The 13,525-nt window shown below is 39.6% G+C and overlaps 1 protein-coding gene across 3 annotated transcripts in view; it reads right to left on the minus strand.

Annotated features, from left to right (window-relative positions):
• Positions 1–13,525, minus strand: part of FNDC3A (fibronectin type III domain containing 3A) — a 111,058-nt gene that overhangs the window by 31,288 nt on the left and 66,245 nt on the right. For all 3 annotated transcript variants that reach the window (XM_058800542.1, XM_058800541.1, XM_058800543.1), the window contains exons 5-9: positions 13,041–13,278; positions 10,316–10,588; positions 8,176–8,234; positions 2,362–2,519; positions 1,127–1,186 (exon numbers count right to left, since the gene is read on the minus strand). In XM_058800542.1, coding sequence (XP_058656525.1) covers positions 1,127–1,186; positions 2,362–2,519; positions 8,176–8,234; positions 10,316–10,588; positions 13,041–13,278 — 788 coding nt within the window. The remainder of the gene's footprint in view (positions 1–1,126; positions 1,187–2,361; positions 2,520–8,175; positions 8,235–10,315; positions 10,589–13,040; positions 13,279–13,525) is intronic.

Here is a 13,525-nt window from a genome sequence, read left to right on the forward strand (position 1 = left end):
TCTTCAGGCAGGACTTGCCCTTGGTGAAGCTGTGCCAGCTGTCCCAAATCACCTCCTTGTCCTTCATGTCCCTCAGCATGGCTTTTAGAAGGATCAGTTCCATGATCTTCCCACACACAGAAGTGAGGCTGACAGGTTGGTAGTTCCCACAGTCTTCCTTCCTAACCTTTAAAAAAATTGGTGCAGCGTTTTCCTTTTTCAAGGCACACAGGACTTCACCTGGTTGCCATGATGGAGAGTGGCTTGGTAACTACATTAGCTAAGTCCCTCAGGACTCTGGGATGAATCTCATCTGATGCAGACTTATGCAGGTTCCTAAGATGGTCTCAAACCTGATCTTCTCTCACTGTGGAAGGGACTTTCCTCCCTCAGTCCCTGTCCTCCTGCCCATCCACTGGAGAGGTGTGAGAAAAGTTGCCAGTGAAGACTAAGGCAAAAAGGTGAAGTACCTCAGCCTCTTCCTCATTCCTAGTTACCAGTTTTCCAGTTGTGTTTGTTTGGGAGGATACACTTTATCTGACCTTTGTTTCTGGCTGACAAAGCTATAGAAGCCTTGAGTCTTTGCATCCCTTGCCAAGTTCAGCTCCAGATGATCCTCTAATACTTAAAAAAAGAGGGAAGAATTACACCTAACCACATCTTCCCAATCCTCTGCTATTTCTTCTGACCTACTGAAGTAGTCAATTCTGCTAGAAGGGTAGAATTACACTGAGCTGGGGGCACATTTTGTCATGCATATGGGGTCAGGTTCTCTGATCTCCTGGAGCCAAGCAAAAGAGCAAGATATGACTTTCAGGTGGCCAAGCAGGGAGCATCTTCCAGGGCAAGGTACTTTCCTCTACTGCTTGTGGAAAACTGAAAAGCAGCATCTGTGCCTGGCTCCAAGGACAGAAAAAGGTGACTGCGCTAGCATAAAGAAAAGACCATGAACGCAGGATGAATGTGCACCAATCTTGTCTTATGTTGTCCAAAATGGACTGAGTGGTCAGTGAAGTCAAAAATGTTGATTGTGACTCAAAAGATGATGAGAAGTTGTTAAGACCATCTCTGAAGACTTAGGCAAATACACAATGAAACTTCTAAAACATTTCCACTGAATTTAATGAAGAGAAAGTGAGATACTCACTTTGCATGGTAATCAGTTGCTGGCCTGAGATCATTTACAGTAACTTTATTTTCTTCTCCACTGGAAAGAGATACAAGTTTGTTTTAAAATCTGTTTCAGAATTCCACACATTTATAAAAAAGACATGTATCATCTTACTCAACATACCTTCTACGAAATGTATTTGCTAAGAGTTTGTCTTTTGCTAAATATAGCAATGTGTAAGTGCATTTATCTCTGAATTTTAGAGGTTTCTTGTGTTATTCCTGTTCTTTTGCCCCGGTGGTTTCAAGGCACTTTTTTGTTTGCTGCTTTCTAAAGAGTAGCAATCATTTTCTTCTTTCCTTAGTAAGACAAGCTGCATGTGCATGCTTGTATGCTATTACTCAAAAAAAAACATTGAAGTACTGGAGCACACAGCAGCTCAGTCCAGCCTTGCAAAAACCATGATCTAAAACTGCACCTGACTGCACACACCTACTTGTTAGAGCCCAGGAAACAAAAAAGGCACCAAAATAAGATCTGTTAGTCTGCTTTTGTTGACATCAGCTTATCTTAGCAAAGATAATTTCTCTGCTGCTAGTTTCTTGGATAGGGATACTCAACTTTCAATTGCATGAAATCCATGGAGGGTGACTAAGATAAAACTAGCTAGATACACAGGTTTATAACTGTTAGAGAACTCTATACCCTTAATTCTATATTTTACTATCATATTTCTCCAAATTGCAGAAAACTGACTGAAAACCATTGTGTAAGGAATGAAACAATTGAAGAGTTTTGTTTGCTTTGCTGTTGCTATGAGCTGTGTTCTGTGTGAATTTGCCTTTTTTTTTTTTTAATATCATAAGACTGTCTCCTATCAAGATCAATTTTAGTGAAGGAAGGGATAACCTTACTGGGAGGAGGAGCATGTGCTGACATAAAAAGTAACAAATACAATTTATTTTTCTTACTACTTATATGCCTCACTATGTGAGAACTCAGGGGTGTCTAGTGCAGCTGGTTGAAATACAGCAAAATAGGCCCTAAAATATGCCTCCAACATGTAAGAACAAAATCTTTACATTCCAGTTGATGGCAGAGACTTCAGTATGAATGAAACAAATTCTACTGAAAAAGTAGCTAATTTCAAAACAGAAGTTTCACAAAACTCCTGAATATTTAACTTTCTGGACAACAAGCAGATTTTTAATGAGGTTTTAAGCCACATATTTCAATGCAGCAGTGACTAAATAAAAATAGCCAACACCTACATGTACACAGTTTTGTACTTTCCATCTTTTCCAGTACTTGAAATCATCACTTCATAAGTATAAACCTCTGGTGTGTCATTCTTGTCTGTGTCTTCCCCAGTATCACTGGATGGAGGGGACCACATCAGCAGTGCTGTTCTTGCCTGAATATCTGATACCTGTAGAAACACAAAGTTTTGAGATCTCTGCTATTTAAATTCTATTGTATCTAAATGTTACTTTGCAACAAATGATCAAAGAAGAGAAAGCAAAATCACATACTGTTAGCAAATCAGAGTATTTATACTGACACAATAGCTACTAACTAGTTTGTACAGATGAAATCAGGTTGGAAATGCAAGGAATGCAATGAGAAAAACTTAAAGCCAGGCAGGGGGCTGAGGGCAGAGACACCTGTCGGTACATAACGCCACCCAGTGGGCTGCTGAAACAAGGACCAGAGAGCGGGCAGGCACAGGGATGGCAAAGCACATCCCAGGACAGCAGGCACTCCATTAAACCATGCTTCTGGCACCTCTCTTGGAAGTGACCGGTACCATGACTTTTTTAACACTTTCTTGTTTCTTATGAAACACAGGAAGATGAAGGGATGCTCACAAGGTCCCTGTACATACACATAGAGACAATATCCTGAAGAATTTCTGTGGTCATGTTTGCCTGAGCACCCCACCCATTGCAAAAAGGCCTGGATAAGAACAGTTGGTGTGACAGAAATAGCAGTATAACCAGTGTGTGTGACCTCTAACTATCCAACAAGTGGTCCCAGCAGACTAATCATGCTAAAGGGCAATGACCCTCAGGTGGGCTAAATGGAAACAGAGAATCGCAAGGCGCTCCTGAAACAGAGAAATCATCAGCTTTAGAAGTGCAGAGGTAGCATGAAAATTGGTAATGGGAGAGATGGGTAAGAGATGCTGGAGAGGAACAGAGCCATGATCAAAATCTGGCCTAACAGTGTGAGAAATTGCCCTGCCAAGCACTGCTGTCTCCATCCAGGTCTGATGGATACTGTGCACCCCAGCTGGTGCAACAGCATTTTAAGGCACAGCAGGCATGGATCTGCAGCTCAGGCGACTGCATGTGACCTGGTGGAGAGCCCTCTCAATGGCCTGTGGATTAGCAGACTGTAGGGAACAACAGATTCTAGGGAACAATGCAGTCACACACGAAGCTGTTGAAGCAGCCACGTCCTCCAAAGGAGATACATGACTAGGGGCACCCATACTCCCAAAAGAGTGAGCACTGTCTGAAACCCATGTGTGCTGCAAGGGGCTGAGGATGCTCGTATGCTTGAAGGTGAGTGCACAGGTACATGCAGGTTTAGGATCTGTTATGGAAGAATGCCTAGAAATTTGTGGCTGTTCATAAGTATTGCACATCTGCTATTGTGGTTTATATGTTGCACCCTCCTACTGTTTCCAATAATTTATAAGAGAACTCAAAACACATTTCATTACATGAAATTACTAGTTTTACAATATGATCATAGTGTATGTCTATTTTGGGAATAATTGCTTTTGAAAATCTACTACCAGAGTATCAGAATCAAAAAGCTATCTTCACAACTGCTGCTCTCAAATTGCTACAATCTACTAAAACTAAAAAACTGAATAGGTCAGCTTCAAGAACGAAGCAGAGAGGACATGACTTATTGACAGCAAACAGAAAGGAAGAAAAATTACACTATGTGAGCCTCAGTGTCTTGGAAATAACGTCACTAAACCGTTATGCACTAGCAGAACTGTACATGATATCCTAAAAGGGATCAAATGTTGGTATGACTAAACACTGAAGTTTCTCTTTAAAATCTGATAAGAAAAATTCCACTACTATCTTGATGCAATCACCAACTAGATTAACACTATCTATAAGTGCTGCAGTGAAATTCTAGCATTTCTGGAAGTCTCTGGAGTTGTGGGAAGCATCTGACAAAGCTCCCTCCTGGACAATTTTTACCCCACCCTCCTGAGTTGCAGCAAGTGGCAGGAGATCCTGAGGGAAAGAAATGCTCCCTCTGGTTCTCCAAGGACCTACTGTACTTCAGGACTATTAGATTTATTTTAAGATGATCTGTTCCTAGGTTTAGCTACTTTAACAGCTGAATTTTCTCCCTTAGTGTCCAGGCAGTGTCTCTCTTACTACCAGCTAAGCCTACTAATTCTAGCCACCATGGAATTGAACATGGTGGCTAGGATTACCACCATGTAAGCTGGAAATTACACCTTCCCTTCCTTTTGCAGTTGTTTCTCATGCATTTGGAGACTGTTAGCATTTGAGTTTCCCCTCATCTATAAAATCTGCTAATTCTCACCGTTCTCCTTACCTCCTACTGATTGACTGACTTTAGTGCTTTGCCCAGAACAGCCCATGTAACACTTTGCTACTGCCAAATTGCCACCTGACAGATTAGATTTCCTTCATACATAGGATATTTTCTACCTCTCTGAGACATAAGGAAAAAATAAGTATTTTTGAAGAGCCAAGATTTCAGATCAGAAGAATCCACTACTATTATGTGCTCTAAGACACTTGGGAGTGGCTTTTTCAAAAAACTTGGCATTACTGATTACTTTGCATGCTTAAGCAAACAGCTGCAATGGATTCTGGTTGCAACTCTGAACACTATGTGCTTCTGCAAAGCAGAGTATAATACTTGGGTCAGGCTCTAGCACTGTGGAAACAAGAGGTGAGCACGTCTTCATCAGCAATCCAGTTTGCCAAAGTGAATCTCCTCATTAAATATGATACACATGCCATTTGGGTCAAACAAAAAAAACACTTTTAGCATGTGCCATCTGGACTGCATTCACAGTAACCCAAGATACTTAACTGTGAGTGAGGTGCATCACATGCCATAAGTCCACAAACATACACAGAACCAGAAAATACAATGTTCTCCAAAGGGATTTACATGCTATATAACCAACCCTCAAATTCACAGCTTTTATTGCCTCTTATTACATATATTCAGCCTTCTGCATCATTCTTCATTTGGCTTTTGCCTTTTCAGTCTTCTTTTCTGCTTTTTTATTTGGTTAAGAGACATGACAGCTGGTGAAGACTTTGCTCAAACACCACAGTGCAATCTGCAGAACCACTCCAATTTACATCTGGGTATAAATAATTCAAGACTCCTAAGTAGAAGGCTCATCTGGTGTCAGTATCATGTAATCAACTTGACTTAACACTGCAATGTATGAAAGGATGAGGGATCCATACAGGGGAAAGCTAAAGGAAGTCAGAATCCAACAGGAGTTTGGAGGTAGCAAAATTGATGCATCCCATACTGCATAGAACTGAAAGGTATTTGTGAATGAAAGATCATGACAGAGAACACCACCTGATTTAGATGTGCATCCCTGGACCTGGGCATTGAGACATGGGACAGCTCAGGACAGGTCACAGCCTTCAGCACTGCTCCTGGCTGTCTGGAGTAGGACATGGTGCAATGGACACTGTACTGGACAGCACCCTGCATGATCATCTGATTGTATGGCCACCATCACAGCCAGTACTGCCCGTGCCAACATGGTTCACCCTGGGAACAGAGTACTGATGATCCATCAGCAACCACAATCCTCATAGTAAGTGTTCCAACCACAACATTAATAAAAAAACTGCAGGAATATTTCTAATGAGAACTATAAGGAGAAGGTGTGAAAAAAACAATGTCCTGGGTCATTTGAGGGAAAGTGAGGAAAACATTTCCTTGATGAAACTGCAGGAGGGTGGCTTGAAATCCTGCAAGGCCCAAGTAGGTAACACAGACTCCTATCACATCAGACCACACTCCTCCAAGCTGCAACATCAGCTAGACTTCCATCCTCTCACAGCCCTGACAGTGCCTTGCCTTCCTAAAGCATAAGCCTCCCCAAGTGCTGAAAGCCTGGCCTTGTGTGCACTCTGAATCTGTAGCAGAGTACCTCTGCCTGTGATGCCTTCTGAGGCCTGCAGAGATCACTCGTGGCACACAGCTATGTGCAACGATGTTCAAGCAAGAACACGGTGGGGAGAGGAACCAGGGCGCTTGTCTAAAAGGCACGGGTGGCTGAGGGCAGAAGGAAGTGAAAGAAAACATGTTAAGTACTGGCACTGCTCTGCTTCTTCCTATGTCATCAGCAACACAGCACAAGAACACACCTGTTGATCTGTTCTCACAGTCTCATTCAGAGAGAGTTCGGAGCTCTCCTTGGCAATGCAGTCATTGCTAACATCCCAATTTCAGACAGCTCCCACCTCCCTGCTGCTTAGCCACCAATGACACAGGAGCACTAAAGACATGTCAACCCATCCTGATACTTGGACACAGCAGGACACCAGGTGTTCAGGACACCAGGTGTTTCTCTATACAATCCCTGCTCAGTGCTTGGGCAACCACAGAATCACAGAATGGCTGAAGTTGGAAGGAAGCCCTGGATGTCATCTGCTCCAACTCCCTTGTTTAAGCAGGGCCACGTTAAGCCTGCTGCCCAGAGCTATGTCCAGACAGCTTTTCAGCGTCTCCAAAGAGGGAGTCTCCACAAACTCTCTGGCCAAGTTGTGCCAGAGCTGACATCCTCACAGTATGAAAGTGTTTCCTGATGTTCAGAGGGAACCTCCTGTGTTTCAGTTTAGGCCCACTGCCTCTGGTTCTGACGTTGGGCACACTGAAAAGAGCCTGGCTCCAGCCTCTGTGCACTTGCCTTGCAGATATCTATATACATTGATAAGATCCCCTCTGAGCCTTCACTTCTCCAGGCTAAACAGCCCCAGCTCTCTTGGCCTCTCCTCATCAGGCTGTAAAGAAACATATGAAAGAAGAATCAAGACTAGGGCACTAAACTGGGGCAAAGTTTCCTGGAAAGTGAAGGGAAGAAGGTAGGCAGCAGACAACTGGAGGAAGTAGCTGACTGACTGGACAAACCCATGGCAAGCTCTTCCTGGAGTTTCAGTTGGATGGACTGAATACACTACAATGTGGAACACAGACTGTTTTCACTCAGGCAAGATGGTGGACTCATGACTGTGGTGAAGATTTTTGGAAAAGATGTGCAAATCTTCATAGCGAGGCTGGGACCAGGGAAGGTCCAGACAACGAAAGAAAAAAACACTGGCCTGCTCTAAAATTCAAGAAACTACTGAATTTGGCAACAATGTTTTAAGGAGTATCTACACAAAAATATGCATCAGTTTTATAAACTGAAAATATGTTGGTAAATTTTCAAGTAGGTAGGTCAGAAGTCCACTGCTGACAGTCACCTTCTGTGATGAATTTCATTTCTCTCTTCCCTGAAGCTGCCAAAAACTCTTTTAAGAGACATAAGTCATATTTTTTCTCTACTTTGCAAATAAGGTTTTACAAAACCTCATTTTTGGTGATGCTTGCAAAACCTTTCCAGGTATCTCTCATACCTAGAGATATGTGGTGTGTAAAATTGCTTCCTGAACAGTTAAGACTAAACAAAGTTGCAGGAAATTGAGAACAGATTCTGCAGTATAATATTATGTTAAGCATCATATTCCATTAAGCAGCATCATTATGCGACTGGCAATGTTACAATCTCTATGCTTAAAAAAAATTCTGTTAAAACTGAGATTCACAGACTAGCCAGGAAGAATTCTGCAGTGTAAGTATCAAGATAATTTTAGTTTCATAAATGTTAATACACTAAAAATTGCTTTGGTTGTTTAATGTATAGTGACTGGAAGTTAAGTGAATTTGCTTTAGTATGGAAAATTAAAGACCTCTTGAACTTAAGAGAATGAAATGGAGGTGCAACTGTGTAAAATAGCAACAGATATATTCTGATTTTATGGAAAACTTTTGTTACTTACCACTGGCTTGGCTATATTAGAAAGAAGTGCTTCCAGTGCTTTTGTTTCTTCATCCTTTTCTTAAAAAACAAAATCAAAGCAAAAGAAAAGTACCCATGAATATTGTGCAGTAACTTTACAGTGAAATAGCTCTTCAAATTCAACAATTGCACACAGGAGAAAGCATTTATAAAGTAGAACATCTTGCTAACTTGCATTCATCTAGGACAACATGAAACCAAAAAAGCTTCTGAAGAAGTTGTTAATATAAAACTATTTCTGAAGCCCTTCTGTGCTTTATGGAATACAGACAGCCTGGTTATCATTTATTAATGTATAACTTTAAACCAACTGCTGCTCTGGAGAATTTAAGATCGTGGATATTTCCCACAGATTTCTCTTTGGATGTAGATGCAGTCAGGTTACAGTAGTTTAAATGTGTTATTACTCATCAGCTGGAAGCCTACTGGCAACACTGCTGGCCTTTCTCAACTGCAAGGGAAACAATCTAAGGTGTTTTCTGCCAGCTGAAGGTATAGCTGAGCTTTATAAAGGATTTATAGTTTACAGAAAGCATTTTATCTGCTTTTCTTACATAATATTTAAATTTTATTACCCCAACAGTGTAAGTCAACAGGCCACTCAGTTTTGAAGGTGCAGCCAGGCATTTTAAATTCATTTAACCGGCCTTAAACTAAACACAAAAGAAAAACAAAGCCTGACAAAATTCTTCAAAAAACATAGATCAAATCTATTTTGAACTCTCTGTTTCTAAGATGATTTATGCTGTTGACACAAATAAAATGCTTTTCTGACTTGTATGACAACTCTAAGTCACTGCCTTCTGTTGCACAAGCCCAAGTCTCAGTACATAATTTTCCCCAATGTCTCCTAAAATAATTTTGAGGAGTGGACGTTCCCATTTTTCATATAAAATACTTCTAAGAAAACACCACCATAATTTTTGTAACGTGTAAACAACAGTACATTTCATCACTTGTGCCTTGTTAAAGTTAGCTCACAGATAAACACCAACAAACAGAAAGTAAACTGAAGCCGAAGAGAAAGTAAACTGCTATTCTGGAACTATAGTGACAAATATTCAGGTTTGGAGCAACAGTTCTCAGCTTCTGATTTTTGGTTGTATCTCAAATGTGACCTTTGGTACTAAGCTTGCCCAGGATATCATCTACACATGTTTTTAAACAGCTCTCACAGGTTGAGATTTCCTGGTTCTGATGAGATGTACTTTCTTCACAATTCATTTTGTTTACAGCAATCTAACATACACTGACACAAAATTATTATCTCAAAGCAAACTTTAGAGAATTGAGAATAATCATGGTTTATTTCCCTTAACATCACCAATTACAGTTCCTTATTCTGAAACACTGCTCCTGGCTGATGACAAGTCTTTGACGTTATGTTCACAATCTGAAGGACTATGGCAGAGACCCCAAAGCTGCATAGTGACACATCACTAGATCTGACAATGACTGTATGACTGAGTGAAGTCAGTCCATCTATGAGATCACAAGCCTTCCAGTGAAATAAAGATATTAATAATAAGCACACTCCCTATGGTGGTGTCTTAGAAAACATGAACAGCCTTTTTCTACAAGGGTCTTTCAACAGTGAGTGCATAGGGATAGATCAATTTTATATAACAGCAGTATCTCTTCTACAAAATATTCTTTATCAAGTTGGATATTTTATCAAGTTTGTTTATTTTCTGTTTCAGACACTTGATTCTTTCCATGTTTTCTACAGTATTAAGCAGGCCATCAATATTCAGTGATTCCTTAAAATGCAAGCACTCCAAACAAAGCTTTTTGAGATTTTTCTTTAAACAGTGTCATGAAGTGCGACTCATAATATTTCCTCAAATTTACATGGAGACTTCTGTACCAGTAGTTTTTCTTTTCTTAGGCTCACATTCCCATGTGATGAGCAGGTTGATAACCCTTATCTACACTCTACCTAAGTCAGGGCAGTTAGAGGCTGCTACTCAACTTCAAGACTGTCAAAGTGTGGTGTTTTATTTACAAATGTTATGTTCAGCCACTATAATAATAATATCTGATTATTTGTCCAGTCCAGACACTGGACTTGCATCATTTATTATTATGTGTGTATATGCAGTGTTTTTGATAACACCTACCTTCTACTTCTGTATCTGTCTGAGAATTGCTTTTTCCTTTACCCAAAGACTTGCATTTGGTAGAACCTGTGCTTATTCCAGCTGCATCCTGTCCTTTTGTAAGTCCATTAGGTTCACTTGTAGGAGAAGGACATTTCTGAGGAGATGATGGAGGACTGTTTAACTTATCCTTCTGAGTTCCATGTCGATCTTTTAACTTTTTTTGTAATCTTTCATACGTTTTACTAGACCTTTCATCTCTAAAGTTGGATCTTCCGTGAGCAGGCAGAGTATCTAAATGAAGGAAGGAAAAACAAACCATTAAGAACCAAATCTAATTTTAAAATCTACCTAAAAATGCTATGTAAGTTAAATGAGTAAAATGATATCTCTACTCCTATTTGAAAACTGAAGTGTCCAGCAGGTAAACTGATACACATTAAATGGACTTTAACAATATGTTAGGGAAGAGAGTGTAATCTTTCCCTTCCCCTTATTTTCTCCACTTAAAATTTAATTCTTGAAATGTTTCTATGATCTTCCTTGAGCTGTGAGGTACAGGATGAAGTCTATACAGAAAAAATGTGCTCCTTTACAACACTGGAGGAGGTTTGATCTAATGTTGAATAAAAAAATCCATTAAGTTTTGGAATGCAGCTAGAGCTCGAATACTTTAATGATGCTTCAGCAGGAATCAACAGGGAAAACAACCATAAAAGCGTAGAAACATAGAACCTGTGTTCTGTGGGGCAGTGGAAAGACACTACAACACTGAGGACAGCTTGTAACACTGAGGCCAGGCCTTGTAACAGTAACCCCAGGCACTGCTGCAGTAGCACCAAAGTCTCATCTGTAAGTCAGAATTGCCTCTGGAAACAAGTCAGTGCCAGACTACTGACAGCATTAAACTGCAAACTGGTGAACTCCTCTGTCCAGTTTTAACATTTGTATTAATTTCATCTTTATATTTCAAAACACTTTACAGACTCAAGACTTTATATTCCAAGTCTTTCCTCAGTGTAACCCTGCCTATAATAAATGCTGAAAGCTTTAAAAAAATACATCCTTCAAAATCACCATAGAATTTCCTCATTTTTAGGTAAGTTGCATAAGTCAGTCTGAGGAATATATTATTTGTTATTCCTTAAGAGATAAGAAGTACTGAAAACAATGTCAAATAAGAACTTCCTTTCAAGGATAAAAAGAAAAAAAATTAGAGAATTTCTCCATTTCTGTTTTTTTTTTTTTTAAGTCAGCTTAATTCACAGAAAGTTTGACAGAGGACTTCTAGATAAGCTAGTGTCTATTTAGAAATGTGATTTTTCACTACCTTTTGAGAGTTCAGTCCTTGTGTCAGGGAACTACTGTGCTCTATGAACATCTGGTTGTTTTCTGTGGGTTTTTTTTTTGTTTGTTTGTTTGGCCTTAAACTTAGATTACTGAAATAGGAGCCTAAGTGTGGGTTTTGACTTTTGAAAGCTACAGCCAAAGTAAGAGATCCAGAATTAAATATGAAATCTGTAGCAAATAAATAAAAAATTACAGTATTAATACTTAACTTTCCTAAAGCCAAAGGAATTTTTCATATACACTGAAAATAAAGCAAAGAATCTCACTTTATCATTATTTTACACTAGCAGTTTAGCAAATTATCACTGAATTCATATTTAAAGTGATATAACCTGGCAGCAAAAATCTAAAAAAATATTATTCCATTAAGAAGCATCATTTTATGTGTTTAATTATCATACCTCAATTTCTTAATTTAGCAAACTAAAAGCAAACTGCCATCTACAAGAAATCAGGAAACAAAACTACAAATAAGCACCTGAAGAGCATCTAGTAATGTACCATTATCGAAGTGCAAAAAGAAATAAAGTACAGAAATCCTAAGAATTCCAGGAAGATCAAACATTGGTATATTCTTATCTTACCACTTTGCTCATCCTAACTATTTAAGCTCAGCAAATTGATGAAGGCCGTTTTTAGGCTATTTTTGTAGTATCACAGAATGTTGAAAATTGTGTTTAACCTCCCTCCTCATAGCTTCTAGCTTTCTCTAGAACTGCTTTCTGACAGTCTTTCAAGGTTGGCACCTGCCTTATCTAAAGAAAAGCAAGTCTACCAGAAATGTAAATATTAATCTAACAAACCAGCCCCTAGTTAGAACACAAATACACTTTGCCTCCAAACCACAGTAAAGGCAGATGTCAACAGCACTACCAAAGATGGCTTTAACCACTTTATTAAATTTAGGTTAGTGGCATCTTATTACTCCAACTGGACTTCAAAGGGACATTCAATTAAATGCATATAGTTTTATGAAAAATGGACCACTTTTTTCCTTAATACTAAGAATTCCTATTTCATGTTTCAAACAGGATGTTTGCAAGACATGAAATCTCAGAACAGTGCTCAGGCGTGGATTTAAATGCTGAAACATTTAATACACTATAAACACTTTCTGCATCACTTTGCTGGGAAAATCTGTACCTTTTACATGCAAGAAGTAATCTCTAAGTTTAGTGGATCACTGAACAGACAACCAAATAAATTAAAAGAACTTCTGGAACAATAAGCTTCAGCCAAATCAAGGCTGGTATTCACATACATTTTTTTACGTATGACTCCCACTGAAGCTGTAAGCCTTGCTTAACAAAGCCCACACAACAACATAGCAGATGCTGGAAATGAGCAGAACATTATTGCCTTTGCCAAAACTTGCACTATTTGATGAGCTACTTACCCACATCCCCATAGACTTGTGAAGTGTGGTACTGTGGAATGTACTGCGTTGCCATGTCACCGGCTCCAGTCACAGGTGAGTATATGTGACGGGGAGGAGGGGGTATCATGGCTGGAAGAGGAAGGAAGCCGGGCAGTGGGGGATGTGGAGGCCTGTGTATCACTGTGTGACCACCAGGGTGAAACTCTGGAGCCTGGGGAACCACCACAACCCTTCGAACACCATTATCCTCAATAACCTGTACAGGGAGAGACACCACGCAAAAGAGAAATGACAGTCTGATAAATATGCTCCTATAGATTCTTAAACAAAATCAGGAATAGTAAACTCTTCACATCTGATGAAAATAAAACAGGAAATATCAAGGGGGAAAAAAAAGGACAGTAAAGAACTATCCATGTTAAGTGTATTAACTGCAGCAATGCCATTAATTTTCAACATGGTGGGGAAGAAAACTAAAAAAAAAAAAAACCTGATTGTAAGAG

The sequence above is a fragment of the Ammospiza caudacuta genome, chromosome 2, assembly GCF_027887145.1.
Source record: "Ammospiza caudacuta isolate bAmmCau1 chromosome 2, bAmmCau1.pri, whole genome shotgun sequence".
Classification (NCBI taxonomy): Eukaryota; Metazoa; Chordata; class Aves; order Passeriformes; family Passerellidae; genus Ammospiza; species Ammospiza caudacuta.